The 15,192-nt window shown below is 44.2% G+C and overlaps 2 protein-coding genes across 6 annotated transcripts in view; both read right to left on the bottom strand.

The window, feature by feature from the left end:
* Positions 1 to 214: 214 nt before the first annotated feature.
* ZBTB24 (zinc finger and BTB domain containing 24) lies at positions 215 to 11,780 on the bottom strand. Of its 4 annotated transcripts, XM_053974337.1 has the most exons (8): positions 11,481 to 11,773; positions 11,274 to 11,397; positions 8,073 to 9,066; positions 7,499 to 7,666; positions 6,246 to 6,329; positions 5,450 to 5,533; positions 3,108 to 3,189; positions 215 to 2,218 (listed from the first exon to the last, which is right to left on the bottom strand). In XM_053974337.1, the coding sequence occupies exons 2-8, from the start codon at positions 11,328 to 11,330 to the stop codon at positions 1,450 to 1,452; spliced, it is 2,238 nt and encodes a 745-aa protein (XP_053830312.1). In that variant the 5' UTR covers positions 11,331 to 11,397; positions 11,481 to 11,773; the 3' UTR covers positions 215 to 1,449. The 4 variants fall into 4 exon arrangements, with proteins under 4 accessions (XP_053830312.1, XP_053830311.1, XP_053830313.1 ...); XM_053974336.1 differs by having other exon boundaries at positions 11,274 to 11,773; XM_053974338.1 differs by lacking the exon at positions 11,274 to 11,397.
* A 628-nt stretch (positions 11,781 to 12,408) lies between these two features.
* The window catches only part of AK9 (adenylate kinase 9), a 60,861-nt gene continuing 58,077 nt past the window's right edge, over positions 12,409 to 15,192 (bottom strand). For both annotated transcript variants that reach the window (XM_053972642.1, XM_053972643.1), the window contains exon 37: positions 12,409 to 12,748. In XM_053972642.1, coding sequence (XP_053828617.1) covers positions 12,546 to 12,748 — 203 coding nt within the window. In that variant the 3' untranslated portion in view covers positions 12,409 to 12,545. The remainder of the gene's footprint in view (positions 12,749 to 15,192) is intronic.

Here is a 15,192-nt window from a genome sequence, read left to right as displayed (position 1 = left end):
CCATGTTTTTTAGAATTTTTTGTTTGTTGTAACATAAAACATCCATGTAAATCACAAGTATGACATTTTAAAGCTGAAGAGACAATTGAGCATGTTCTTTTAAGTAACAGTGGCATTTTACCTGGATTTTAACACATCAGTGGCATTATATGTGGATTTTAACATACCAGTGTAAAGGTGTTACCAGTAGTCAAACCTGAAAACAGAAAGCATGTATTTTGGCAAGGCATTTTATTATGATGTCAAATCTTTTTTGTTAGCAGTCAGTCATTGAAAACAATCTGTACACCTCTAATTTAGTCAACAAAAATAGCTGTACAACTTTAAGTGATGTGCACCATTTATGTAACTTGTTATGCTCTGAAGTGATGCTCTTCATTGTTTGAATCCTCACATAAACAATTACCAGTCTTAACATATATTAAAGTAAGATTATGTTCTTCTCTCAAAAGTACAAAAAATAACACTTTAAATATACAGTGGCTCCTAAGCTTAGATAGAATCCTGTCAGGTAGAGGGTTTTGCACTTCAACAGACAGTGCTTTCAAAATCAAGAGCTCTTCAAAGTGCTTGGCAGAGAGTGTGAACACTATCCCCACTTACTAGATGGTGAAATAAGGCACAGAGGTCAACTACCTTGCCCACAGTCACACAGAGAGTGAGTGGTAGAACTAACAGGGCAGAATTTGTGGGGTTTCACTTCTCCAGTGTAACCATCACATCTCATTGCCACTTTTCAAGTGCAATGGCTTAAATGTTTCTGAGGAGCAAGATGTATACAGCACACAGTAAACACTAGGGAAGATTCAGGGCCAGTTAAAGGCTGCAACAGTTTCAACCCAAACCAAATAAATTTGGTAGTCAGTAACTCGTAATGCACTTCAGGGAATGATTACATAGAGAATTCTACATTAACCTGCAGAGAAAAAGCTCATTAAACATAAGAAATACGGTGTTAGCTTTGCAAAAAGTACTGGTTGTCTGAAGCTTGACAGTAGCTCAGGTGTAACGTTAAGCTTATCAGAGAAGTGGTACTTTGTGATCCACAGATATCCTAAACATTGTTCTCCTACAAGCAAGGTGAACTTCTCTGGAGAGTCACTCAGAAATGCAAATGAGGGCAAAATATCTCCTCAGGAGGCAGAGATGTGTATGAGGCACAAAACCCCACATTAATTGCTTGTGAGGTACTTGTGGAGGACTATGTATAGTAAAGAAATACCAATCCACAAAAACAAAATAGTCTAAAATAAATATGGCTAAGGAAACTGAGTCACTCATCCAAAATCACCAAGAAATGCATCTTTGGATAGCTTATGTTGCAAAAAAGAAAGTATGACATGTGTAATCCCTGCCTGGATGAGAAGCATTCTCTGGCCTAGCCCTCTGCTGACAAACAAGCATTTCAGAAAGCCTGTCCCTGGATAGGATGCTCATGAGATGACTCATTTACTGACAGAGGCTGCTGATGGGATTCGGAACAAGTACACTTTGATTATGTTCTTCACTGACTTGATGGGAAGGAACTGTATCGTGGCTAGAGTGAGACTGCTGACTTGATTCCTGAGCCAGCTGCACGTGCTGAGCTGGATGTGAAGATCCCGCCAAGTGGATTTGTTCATTTTGTCCTTGATGAGCATGGAGATGTTCTAGTGCTTCCTTGGAAAGAGTGATGACATGCATTTGTTCAGGTTGGGCAGCCTCTATTTGGTTTGCAATCACATTGATACTTTGAATTTGTTCTGCTTGCTCCTGCTGAGCTGAAAGCAACAAGTTTTGCAGCTGCTGTGGTGGCTGCGCAAGGAGCGCGAGGTTCGCGGCCTGCTCCGTAGTCATGCTGGGGGCATTTTCTGCAGTCACAATACTGATGCCTTGATTGTGGCTGGGCATGAAGTTGATGTTGTGTACTGCATCCGTAACCAGCAGCTGAATTTCCTGCCCTCCTGAGGTGGCAAGTTGGTATTGCTGCAGCTGGAGAATGTTTCTCACTTCTTCCGGATGAGCGTTGGTGCTTGGGGCGGCGCTGGCTTCCTGAAACTGCTTTTCCTTGCTGTGAATTTTCAAATGAGACTTCAGATTGTCCAGACGAGCAAACTGCAAACTACATTCTGGGCAGGCAAAAGGCTTTTTGCCTGTGTGTAAGATACAATGTCTTCTCTTAGCACTGGAATCAGAGAAGGATTTTCCACATATATCACAAGAATATGGCTTTTCTCCTCTGCAAAAGGAAAGAATTTGATCTCATTAAAATATTCACTTTGACAATGCTACTTTCTGAAACTTATTCTGTAATAAAACACTTAAATGATTACATTGTTTTTCTAAATTGTAAGTACTTAAAGGGTAGTGTTAAAAACATCCTCTATTTGATCTCCTGATTATCTCTATTTGACTTCACAAACTGTACAATTAGTATATACTCCAGAGCTACAGAGATAACTGCCTTCCTCTCAGAAAAACAGAGGTACAAGCTCCATGCTGCTTGACCTTGACAAGAATGCAACAACTTTACACAATTCTAAGCACTGACCATTTTAAGAACATTACTTAAAAGTGTGGGCTTAAAACCAAAAAGAAGTTTCCAAATCCTAACTTGCTGTCTGTGTTAAAAGGACAAGAAATTTTACTGGAAATGTTTTCTTGGACAACAGTTCTCCAGTGATTTACAATCTAACATGTCTTTATACAATGCATTGCGCTGACAGGGGTAAAAGACAACTAGTGCTGTTAAAGAGAGAGGATAGCTCACGAGCAACAAGGCAATGCTCCAATAACCTTGATACATCATAGCTACTGTCCTGTTCTCAAACAAAACTTAGAATAAAATTTTCACAAAAATAGCATAGCAGTAAGTACACTGTCAGTGAACAGACACAAAACACCAAAGAAGACTCTTACAGTATCTTGGCACATGAGTATTTAGGACTTCAGTACTTTCCACTACCAATTTTTTTCTTACACAGATTAAGCAAAAATGTTAAGTTTTTAACAATCATTCAAAATGCAAACAAGTCCTGACTGTTCTATAATTAAACAAGCACTACTTCTAGGTATAAAACTAGAAGTTACATTTTAATAGAATGTAATGAAAATAAGACATACTTTACCTGTGAATTCTAATGTGAGTCTGAAGTGAACTTTTAGCCGTAAATGATTTGCCACAAATCTCACAAGTGAAGGGCTTCTCACCTATCAAAAAGAAACGCAACTTCCCTTTTTAAATCGCACATTTCATAAATTCATTAAAAACATTTTGCATTTTACCATACACAGTATCACAGTGCACTGTTGGCTCCTCACACTTCTGTCATGGTTCAGCAGATATCCAAAACCGAATGAACTCACTAGTCAAAATGAGGGTATAACATTTTAAATGTACACCTCTAGCATTTCTCCCCTTTGAAGATGAAGGATTAGGTGATCCAAGCCCCCAAAGCAACAAAAAGCTGTACCTATGGCACAGATGTGGGTGCTCCATACGGAACAGAAATGCTTTGAAAAAGGCTGTCCCTGAACCCTGGAATTAATGCCATGTTCACGTGCAGCACCATCCAGGTGAGTAAGCTCCAACTTCCAAAGCTGGAAAATGAATCCATTATCTTAAAAACTTGCCTGGCTTTCTATAAGGTTTCATCCTACTAGGCCTATGATATTCTGGGAACACCAGTTAGAAAAAAAAAAAATTATCATGAGTTAAATAAAATGTGAGTTTGTTTGGGGAATTTTTGTTTATTTGTTGGGGTTTTTTTTTAGTGCATTTGGAATTCTGATGTCTAATTGAGTAGAAGCAGAGAGGCCAAGTTAAATTATAAGAAGGTTCATAGAAACAGATCCTACACAACCAAAGCAAATCCTAATTCACACCATAACAAATCCTTGTAGCACTGAGGTTCTTTAAGACACCAGACACAAGAATCCAGATCACCACTGTGGTAATTCACACCATCAAAGCACACCAAACCCAGGCGCTGGGCAGCAGCCAGTTTCCAAGGAAGCTTCCCATTCAGCATAGAACTGCAATGCTTACCAGCTTTCATGTGGCTTTGGAGGGCATGGATAAAGGATGAGAGAACAAGAAACATTTGTCAGAAGGGACCTCTGGTCATCCAGTCCCAGCTTGCTACTGAATACAGGAGTAACTTCCCAATTAGACTGTATTATTATGACACATGTTACCAGACTGCTGCCAAAGGAGAACAGTTGTATCTATGTTAACGCTTGTCCCCCAAATGCCTTGGAATTTTCCTTTGCTTATGAGATGGGACAAATGAATTATTATTTCTACATAATTAATACTGGTATCTTGCCTGTCTTTTCTAGTAGCAAAATATATTGCAAGCCAGTTTCTGCTGAAAATCAGCTTAACTCATATATTTTTGCATCTTACCTTGCTAGTAAGCTTCCTCTTCTCACTTCCCACCCCAAACTCATTTCCCACTACATTTAGAGAGCTCTATCAGCTTCAGGTACAAAACTCTTGCCTGTGTCAACACTGAGTTCTCTTCAGTACAAAATTATATAAGTATCACATGCTAGCACTAGTCTGGATAACCAAAAGCTCCCAGAAGCACAAGTTTTGACCTCAGCATATCCCAGAAAATTTAAATCTTTTTCACTTAGAAAAGAGGAGGAAATGAATGAGTTAAAGTATGCTTGAGGCTGTTATGTATTACAACTGCAAGTGACACGCTTAAGAACAATTTGATTTTGTGAGGAAACAATTGCCACTGTTTCCACTTACTTTAAAAGACAAAATTACTCACATATCACCTTATGAACTTACTCTTCAAAGGGAAGTATTTTATGAAGTTTATGCCTTGTTATTATGAGAGAATAGATCAACATTTTTATCTCTGTTACCCAGTGATTCATTACCAGCCTGCCCTCTAAATCTCTTAAAACACCCTCTGACGCACTTGCATTAAATCATCCCTCCCAGCCCATCTCCTCTCAACATCTGGTTTATTACCGCACAGTAAAAGCTAAATGGAAATAATTATTTTTCTGGTCACAGCACTTTTCATAAGCACCCATCCCTCACAGACAGAGGTGTCCAACTCATTTGGACAAACACTTTCTGTTGCTTGTCAGCTCACTGCAAGCCCGATACATGCTGGATACAACTCTCCCAACAAACTGAATTCTCAGTCCAGGATTCTATCACGGGAAAGCTAACTGGCATTTTCTGCAGCAGGTTTATAAAACTGGGGAAAAAAGCCCTCTTCCTGTAATAGGCACTGCTTCTGTGCTGCTGTAACACAAGCTTTTTTTGTGCTCCTGCATTCTTGATGTCAAATCTCTTCATTAGCAACACAGGCATCATTATGTTACAAGTAGAGCAGAAGTTCATGCCACAGAGACAAGTGCAATTTGCTTAACATTGTTTTGTCCGTGTAACGTCAAGAAAAAACCAACCACAAACCCCACAAAACACAAGGTACAGCATTACCTGTATGTGTTCTTAGATGTTTCTTTAGCTGAGCTGCATCCATGAATTTGCGCCGACACTGGTTACATTCCGGCAGTGAACGGCCTTGTCGCAACAACAAAAAAAGTGTCAGTGCCTAAGTGATCCCCTCTATCTCTTCAGTGATCTTTGTTAAAGCACTTTCCTGTAAAATAACCACTTTGATATAATATAGAGATAAAACAAAAGGTGATTCACTGCTTCCTCCCTGTCTTAACTGTCACACTCCTATTTCTCAATTTAGTATTACCACAGGAAAACAGGGGACTGACACCTGCTCCTGCCTAAAAACGCCTTCTCCCGAAGCTTTGTAAATTCTGATTTTCTCCACCACTTCCTCTGTGTGTATCTTCATCCTGTTCCAGAAGTGAGAAGAACACTTCCTAAAGCTTGTATGCCCTTACTAGTCCAAAGTAGCGGGCAACTACAGTGCAGTTTGCAGACCAGGCAGCAGACACAATTGTTTATACAATTCCCAGCTTCTATGTAGCATGGACAGCAGGGCTAAAATAATCAAGTTGTATGTCAAATACAATGTAACTAATTTTTAATCATCATAAGAGCCCTTCTCAATTAAACACTTTTCTACACATTGCATTTACTATACACCATTATGTCTTTTTCACCCTATCCACTGTTATACCTATCCAAGATAGGACACATCAAGGTAGCAAAGACTAAATACATCACTGAGGAAGAACTTTCAGCCTATGTTAATCTTTAGGAAGACAAATCAGCATGGACTGTAAGCCAGGTCCTCAATCCAAACTTGTCATACCTGTGTGTAGTCGATAGTGGCTCTTGAGCTGTCTCTTTTGGCTGAAGTATTTCCCACACTGATCACAGGTAAAAGCCTTCTGCCCTGTAGAGAAAATCACTTATTAAAATGTAAGCCACGTCCAAAGCAAGTGTAAGAAAATAAATAAAATACAAAATTCAGCTGTGAGGAGCCAATTCAGTTTTGATTTGCCTCAACAATGTCAAAGGCACATGGGGGAAGAGTTGCACACGTGCCACGTCCAGGAGGCACCTAGGAAAATATGGAGGAAAGCCTTGTCTCTGGGGAGAGCTTTCCTGGCAACGAGTTCATGTCTTGCATGGGACAGGCAGTCAGCAGTACCAAAGACACTGTACCCCAGAGACACTCTCCAGTCAGATGGCAAAAGGTCTCTGCTAATGGACTGCACTGGGACATTGGACTGGGCCAATGGTTTCCTGTCAGCAGGTGGACTTTGGGAGGAGCTGGGGTATGAAATGTAACTGTGTCACAGGCCCTGGGGCTTTCTGAGTTGGGCTTTTCAGTTGGGGCTTTTTTGAGACTGTGCTTTTGCTTTTGAGGCTTGGTGATTTGACGGGCTTTTAGAAACTTGCTTTCGATTTAGTGCTTATGCTTTTTGCCCTGGCCCCAGCCTGCCTTTTTGCTCTCCTGCCCTTGCTGGTCCTTGCTGGCCCTTGCATCTGTCCTGCTTCCCTGTGTCCCTGACCAACTCCCTGACTGCTTTGTCCCAGCGTCCCTGCGTCCAATCCTGCCCACCTCCGAGCCAGCCCACTGCTGTGATCCTTGCCACAACCGTGTGCATGGCTCTGGTCCTCCTGCCCGAGCATCCCTCACCTTGTGTCCGGCCACCCGTCACCGCAGGAGCCGTGCCCAGGCAGGCAGCGTGCACACCCCCCACCTCGTGGACATCGACAGCACTCCCCGGTAGTAAAGCCCTCTTTTTCTCTCTGTCTCCCCTCTCTCTCCTCCCATTCCTCTCCCATTTTTCTTCCTCTTGTTCTGTCTTTTCTAGCTCTCTTTAGTAGGATAACTTCTTTTAATTTTGTTTTTTCATTACCAATAAACAGTTCTCAGATACAATGTTTGTCTCGTGTGACATTATTTTGTTCCTGACCGTCCATTTTTAAAATAACTCCTTGCAGTTCCCCTCAGTGGAATGTGACACCAGCACATACAAGACGGATCAGAAGTACCTTTTTTTCAGAAAGGCAGATTCTTGCAGCAGAGAGAGACATTTGCCTTGAAGTATTTACCTGAATGTAGGCTCATGTGCTCCAGAAGAGAATGCTTTGTTGTTAGAGCCTTACTGCAAATGGTGCACGTGTACGGCCGTTCCCCGGTGTGCATTCGCTCATGGACTTGAAGAGAATGCTTCTGGGAAAAGCCTTTGCCACACTCACTGCATTTAAAAGGGCGCTCCCCTGAAAGCAAAAGATGACATTTTTAGTCAGAGATGCATCATTTCTTACTAGATATTCTAAGCTGGTAGTGAGATGCGCTGCAATGTTGTAGCTACTGAAAAAATTAAGTCTCGATTAGTGGTAAAGAGACAAGCTTCACATAGAAATAAAAGAATTCTTTAGCTATTGCCATATAATTCAGTGCTTAAACAATTAAATTATTAATTACACTGAAATCTAGGTAAGACATAAAGGTTCTGAGATATGCTGACAAGAATAAAACAGTAAACACAGAACACATCGTAATTTGGACCAGCATGCTATTTTGGATATTCTTGCTGTAGTCAAAAAACAGCACTTCAACCGTCACTTGCATTTGGCAACATCCCTTAACCTAACCCAAAAGCAGCACTCTCTGAAGGCCTACCTGTATGGCTTCGCTGGTGAATAGCCAAGAAGTGATTGTACTTAAATACTTTGCCACAGTCTTTACAGCGGGCTTCAGAACCCGCACGTTTTCTTTTTCCATCAGTTCTCTTTGCCAGTCCTTTCTCATCCTCATCCCCAAGAAGTTTATAATCTTTTAGTTTGATTGATCTCCTTATTCTACGTTTGCTGTAACGGCTCTGAGTGCTCTGTATTCCTTCAGATTTGGGATCATAGTTTTCATCTTTCTCAGCTGACAGATCAACAGCAGCCTCTGAGCCACAAGCAGGTTCAGTTTCTTCTCCCTCTTTCCTCACTGAAGCCTGTTCACTGGCAACTGTTTCTTCTACTTCAGTGTCTTTTTTCATATAATTTTGCTCATTTTGCATGGAGTTGTTTTCTCTCAGCTGCCCATCTTCAGCAGAATTTGCTCCTGATTCTTCTTCTTCTTCCTGGACAACCTTGATTTTCCTTGGTCGCCCCCGTTTTCGCTTTGGTGGATCATCATTTTTCCTGTCACTTCCAACAACAGAGGCTACACTTTCAGCTGGAGCTGGCAATGCACTACCTGGGCTGCGGCTTTCCAGGTAGTCTGTACAGGCCCACACCAAGTCAGTTACTTTCAGCAGCTGTGCAGTGGCCAGGATTTGTTCTGTGCTTTTCTCACTGGCACAGAGGCAACCAGTGTAAATAAATTCTAGCAGAACTCCAAAGGTGTCTGCAACCATTCCTTCCAACATGTAAACTGACTGCCCTATTTCACCCTCATTTACAAACATCATTGAGAAGTATTCACTGCTGGCAGCCAGCAAAGCTTTGTGGGCTCTGAATTGCACATTCTCCACTATCAGAGTAATGTCACAAAGAAAATCCTTTTTTCTTTGTTCCTCAAAATTAGCTAGAATGGTATCTTTGTGAGCTTTGGAGTGGATGATCAGTTTCTCAGAAGGATCAGTTGTTTTTGCCATTTTAATTATGAATATTAAAGGAGGTGCCTAGAAAAACAGAATAGCTTTAGTAAAGAATTATTTTAACAGTTGGCATTATAAGACCCAAGTATCATTTGTTATACCCATAACAGAGTTCAAGAGTTTCTGAAGCAATTCTGAATCCTCTGAACTTTTGAAAAATCAACACTACTGCTGACATGGAATTTCTTCAAAAAGTATTTGAAAATCCTATGAAAAGGCTACAGATAGTTTTTTTAGATCAGAATTACTGCCTATCATTTTTTTATCTCTGATGTACTGTGAACCCTGTATTATCTAAAAAAAATTGCTACCCTAGCTTCTGAAACTAAAACAATCAGACAGAAACAATTCCTTGGTCACAGCTCCTTAGTACAGCACTGGTTTTGCATGGCAAGGCTTTGGTAGCAGGTTAGTTACAGGGGTGGCTTCTGTGAGAAGCTGTCAGAAGCTTCCCCAATGTCTTACAGAGCCAACACCAGCTGCCTCCAAGATGGACCCACTGCTGGCCAAGGCTAAGCCCATCAGTGGACGGTGGTATCACCTCTGAGATAACAGATTTAATAGGGGGGAAAGAAATGTGCACAACTACAGCTGGAGAGAGGAGTGAGAAAAGTGGGAACAGCGGCCCTGCAGACACCAAGGACAGTGGAGAAGAAGGGGGAGGAGGTGCTCCAGGTGCCAGAGCAGAGATTCCCCCACAGCCCCTGGTGCAGACCATGGCGAGGCAGCTGTGCCCCTTCAGCCCATGGAGGTTCATGGTGGAGCACAGATCCACCTGCAGCCCCTGGAGGACCCCACACCAGAGCAGGCTGATGCCTGAAAGAGGCTGGGAGCCTGTGGGAAGCCTGTGCTGGAGCAGGCCCCTGGCAGGACCTATGGACTCACTGAAATGGGTTGGCTGGCAGAACTCTCCAATCCCATGGAGAACCCAGGCTGGAGCAGACTGTCCCTGAAGGAGTGCACCTGTGGAAGGGATCCAAGCCAGAGCAGAATTGCAGCCCACGGGAAGGACTCAGGCTAAAGTAGTTTATGGAAGAAGGACTGTCTCCTGTGGGAGGGACCCCACACTGGAGCAGGTGAAGAGTGTGAGGAGTCAAAGCAGAATCAAAGACAATGTGCAATGAACGGACTGCAGCCCCCATTCTCCATCCCCCTGCACTGCTGGAGGGACGAGGTAGAGAAAACTGGGACTAAAGCTGAGCCTGGAAAGAAGGGAGAGGTGGGGTGAGCTGTTTAAAGATTTGGGTTTATTTCTCATTATCCAACAATGATCTTATTGACAATAAAGTAATTTCCTCAAGTCAAGTCTGTTTTGCCTGTGCTGGAAACTGGGGAGTGATCTCTCTCTGTTCTTATCTCAACCCATGAGCTGCTATTATATCCTTTGTTCCCTGTTCCACTCACAAGGGGAGTGATGGAGTGGCTCTGGTGGGCACTGGTGTCCAGCCAGCACCAACCCACTACATTGGAAACAAAAAGGTCAGCTGCAGCTTGATCAGTGCAGTTTACTCAGGGACAAGGTAGGAAATCCTATAATAAATGGTGCCATGGTTTATTTGAGGTGTTAGGGCATGAGTTGGACTAGATGATCTTAAAGTTCTCTTCACTGGTATCAATGTGGCAGGACTTCATTACTTCTTTTACCCCCATTTATCCTTCTGAAAAATTCTCTTTTTTAACACTTTTTAACTTTACTAAGCTTCAGCCTAAGAAGGTAGGCAATACAAACACATAAACAGCAGTGTTTTGAAGGGTTCTAATATAGGACTCATTAAGGTACTATTAACGATCAATTTGACTTGCTAAGCTGCTTCAATAGTAAATTTACAAAAATTAATAATAAACAAAAAAAAATACAACAATTTTAGAAGAATCCACCAAATATTACAGAAGAGATATGCCCACAATGTCCTATTTACAAAGCTCAGCTAAACCAAAGATAATACAAGTGTCATATTAAACACATGTAAATTTAAATATTTGTATTTAGTTAGTGCAACAGGTTCAATGACCTGAACAAATGCTTCATGAAACAGCAGACACTACCTACAGATGATACCTAAATGCTACTGAGATGGCGAAAAGGGGATTCTTTAGCCCTAATCAGCTACCAAATAGTTCATAGCGGAGCCAAATTGTTTTATCTGGGTACTTTAACTTCTGGAGCATGTGAGCCCGATGTTTGTTGCTGGAGCACCTGAAAGCACAGCTGCAGGTGTGACCCAACCTGCCTTATCGTGCAATATAAGAATTCCTGGACGGCTGCTGCCAACTCTGCCTGCAGGCATCCCCTAACATCTACACGTGTTCCAGACAAAGTAGTGGGTGTTTTGTAAGTTCTGATCGCATGAAGGACTTCGATGTTTAACCAGGAGGTGACAGTATTAGTATTTTGACTGCAAAATCCAAACCACGCGACTTCACTAAAAACCCCTCACCATTATAGAATAAGGCTGTACTCCAGCAGAAGGCCGCACGCTGCCGGCGGTGCGTTCGGATACACTCCGGCCCAGCCGTGGAAGGGCTCGGGAGCTCCCGGGAGGTGACCCCGGGGGCAGCGCACGGCCCGGGGCTGGGCCTCGACACGGCCACGGCCAAGGGCACCGTGCGGGTCGCCGTCCCCGTGCACCGTGTGAGCCCTTCGGGCCGACCCTCAAGGGAAGGCCGCTCGTCCCTCGTGGGCAGGAGCAGGGAGCGGGCGTTGCCCCGCGAGAGCCGCGGGCCCGGAGCACCCGGCCCGGCCGCCGCCCGCCCTGCCCCGGCACCCACCACTCACCACTCACCGCTCGCCGCTCGCCGCCGCCGCCGCCGCCGCACTTCCGGGCCGGGGCTGGCAGCGCGCCTGCGCTGCCGCAATGAGCGCAACACGGACGGGACTTGGAGCCACAGAATCACAGAGGAGCCCGGCTGGGAAGGGGTGCGCATGGATCATCCGGTTCCAGCTCCCGGCCCTGCCCAGGACTGCCCCCAAAATCACACCGTGTATCAGAGAGCGTTGCCAAATGCTGTACTTGAACTCTGTCAGGCTTGGTGCTGTGACCACTTCTACAGGGAGCCTGTTCCAGTGCCTAACCACCCTCTGGGTGAAAAACCTTTTCCTCATATTTAAACTCATCCTCCCCTGGCACAGCTTCAGGCCATTCCCATGCGGCCTGTCACTGGGAACCACAGAGAAGAGATCAGTGTCTACCCCTCCTCTTCCACTCACAAGGGAGCTGTAGACTGCAACAAGGTGTCCCTTCAGTCTCCTCCAGGCTGAAGAGACCAAGGGACCTCAGCTGCTCCTCATATGGCTTCCCCTCAAGGGCTTTCACTATTGTCATAGCCTTCCTTTGGACGCTCTCCAGTAGCTTGATATCACTCAACTTCAGACAAAAGATTTTATTTCTAAGATTTCATGGTTAAAAACTGGCCTGAGAACACGTGATGTTCGCAGGCCACGTTGCAGCCATGCTGGTGCCTGATGGCAACACTCCATGTGTTAATCAGCAGAAATACAGGGTTCACACAAAAGTGGGGCGGGTGCCTTTCAGGGAGAAAAAAGTCTGCAGTCTGTCATCAAGGCCACGGGGCCGATCTCTTGGCTCCTTATACGGGCCCATCATGGCAGTCCCAAGGTAGGGGATGAGTTGGCAGTGCTCCACGAACTGCAACAGCTTCTTCCTGTACATCTGCCGCGCTGGCTCTGAGCTCCGGGGGTTGTGCGCTGCAAGAATTTAAGCAGCATGTTAGTGTCTCCTATAAACTTCGTGGAATTACATTACAGAAATTTTCAAAGGGACCAAGTCTACCTCTGTTAGCATTACCCTTGGTACAGATAAACACCTTGACTGCTGGTGCCAAGCCAAAAAGATCAAGTCCTCTATTTCAGAAAGTTCCTGACTCCAAATTGTCATGATAATCAGGAGGATCAGGCTTTTCTAAAAGAAGACACAATAAACATGCCCAGCTGCTGTCAACTTCTCATTTCTCAGACCATGAGATACTGGTGAAACTCCAGGCAGTGGCAAATTTGGGTAGTGTGGCACACAACCTGATGTGGCGCATCCTGGGGATAGCCCAGGTCTGGTATAGCTGGTGCTGGGCCACTGTGTTCTTGGTACAGGTGTTCTATGACCTATATGGTGGGCTTTGCCTATAACGTGGGCTACCTTGTCATGCAAGTAAGTCAGGTATGATAAGCAGGACTGTGACCAACATGGCTTCATGAGAATAAAGTCCTGCTTATCAAACCTGACTTACTTGCATGACAAGGTAATAATCCACCTAGTTGACCAAGGGAAGTCAGTTGATGTGATCTTTTTGAATTTCAGTACAGCTTTCAATACTCTCTCACAGTATCCTTCTGGACAAAATGTCAGGCACACAGCTGGATAAACACATCATGCCATGGGTGAGCAACTGGCTCACCACTCAGGCACAAAGGGTTATAAGGAATGGGGTGACATTGGACTGGTGACCTGTCACTGATGGGGTTACACAGGGCTCCATCTTCAGCCCTGTGCTCTTCAACATCTTCATAAATGACTTGGATGCAGGACTGGAAGGGATACTAAGCGAGGTCGCAGATGATACAAAACTGGGAGGAGCTGTTGATTCCCTTGAGGGCAGGGAGGCCCAGCAGAGAGACCTTGACAAATCAGAGGACTGGGAAATCACCAATCATATGAAGTTCAAGGAGGGAAAGTGCCTGATTCTGCACCTGGCATGGATACACAGACAGACTAGGAAATGAGAGGCTGGAAAGCAGTGCTGTGGAAAGGGACCTGGAGGTGCTGGTCAGTGGCAGGTGGAAAGTGAGCCAGCAGTGCCCTGGCAGCCAGGAGGGCCAGTGGTGTCCTGGGGGTATCAGGCTCAGCATCGCCAGCCAGGCAAGGGAGATTGTCCTGCTCTGCTCTGCTCTGCACTGGGGTGGACTCATCTCGAGTCTGGTGTACAGTTTTGGGCACCACAATATAAGGTGGCATTAAACTATCAGAGCGTCCAAAGGAGGCCAACAGAGATGGTGAAGGGCCTTGAGAGGAAGCCATAGGAGGAGTGGCTGAGGTCACTTGGTCTGTTCAGCCTGGAGGAGACTGAGGGGAGACCTCATTGCAGTCTTCAACATCCTTGTGAGGGGAAGAGGATCAGCAGGCACTGATCTCTGTGGTGGCCAGTGACAGGGCCTGAGGGAATGGCCTAAAGTTGTGTCAGGGGAGGGTTAAGTTGGGTATCAGGAAAGGGTTCTTCACTGGGTTGAGTGGTTTGGTACTGGCACAGACTCCTCAGGGAAGTGGTCACAGTACCAAGCCTGACAGCATTCCAGAAGTGTTTGGACAATGCTCTCCAGGATATTGGATCTTGGGATGCTCTTTTGCAGTGCCAGGAGTTGGACTCAATGATCACTGTGGTCTCTTCCAAGTCAGCATATTCTGTGATTCCATGAGTCTGTGAAGAGCTGACCAGTAGTTTGGAGGAGGAAGGAAGGTTTCTCTCTGCCCTAAGCCCTATTTTGGCATACATTAGTATTGAGTGCCAGTCCTCAGAGTACAGTTTATTATTTTAATTGTTACCCCAAGGCAAAGGGGAAGGAGTGAGCCAAATCATAACCATTTTTTTTTCTTATGGACAGTATTTTATATCTCATTACATAAACTGGACAGCATGAAGAACTATGCTATAAGACACTTCAGCCCACTAGCTTTAAACTGTAGACAGCTACATTTAACAGTTTCTGAGAGATTTTTCAAGCACAGCTCTGAATACACCCCTTAAAGGAGTCCAGCTTGAAGGACACTCAGTCTTTAAATGTGAGATTTAAGAATGATGTTAATTGAAGATGAGAAGGTCTAACTTGACATAGAAATAGGATGAAATAAATTTCCAGGGGACCACAACTTAAGGCATTTTGATAATTTTTTTTTTTTATCAAGAATGGCATGACTACTCTGAAGAGATGCACAATAATAAATAATTCTGTATTTGCAACTAATCACAGAATCACAGGATGGGTCAGGCTGGAAGGGACCACATTGGATCATCTGGGACAACCTGCCTGCTCAAGCAGGGTCATCCCAGGGCACACAGCACAGGATTGTGTTCAGATGGCTCTTGAATATTTCCATTGATGAAGACTCCACAACTTCTCTGGGAAATCTCTTCCAGTGTTTG

Source organism: Vidua macroura, chromosome 3, assembly GCF_024509145.1.
Source record: "Vidua macroura isolate BioBank_ID:100142 chromosome 3, ASM2450914v1, whole genome shotgun sequence".
In the NCBI taxonomy this organism is placed as follows: domain Eukaryota; kingdom Metazoa; phylum Chordata; class Aves; order Passeriformes; family Viduidae; genus Vidua; species Vidua macroura.
This window is presented reverse-complemented; position numbering and strand designations above follow the sequence as displayed.

Coding starts and splice junctions, on each gene's coding strand:
- ZBTB24 (XM_053974336.1), bottom strand. CDS start 11,330: ATGCCTGCAGGCAGAGTTGGCAGCAGCCGTCCAGGAATTCTTATATTG. Junction 9,067..11,273: donor TTCTTATATTGCACGATAAG/GCAGGTTGGGTC, acceptor CTGTTTTTCTAG/GCACCTCCTTTAATATTCAT. Junction 7,667..8,072: donor TCACCAGCGAAGCCATACAG/GTAGGCCTTCAG, acceptor TTTTGCTTTCAG/GGGAGCGCCCTTTTAAATGC.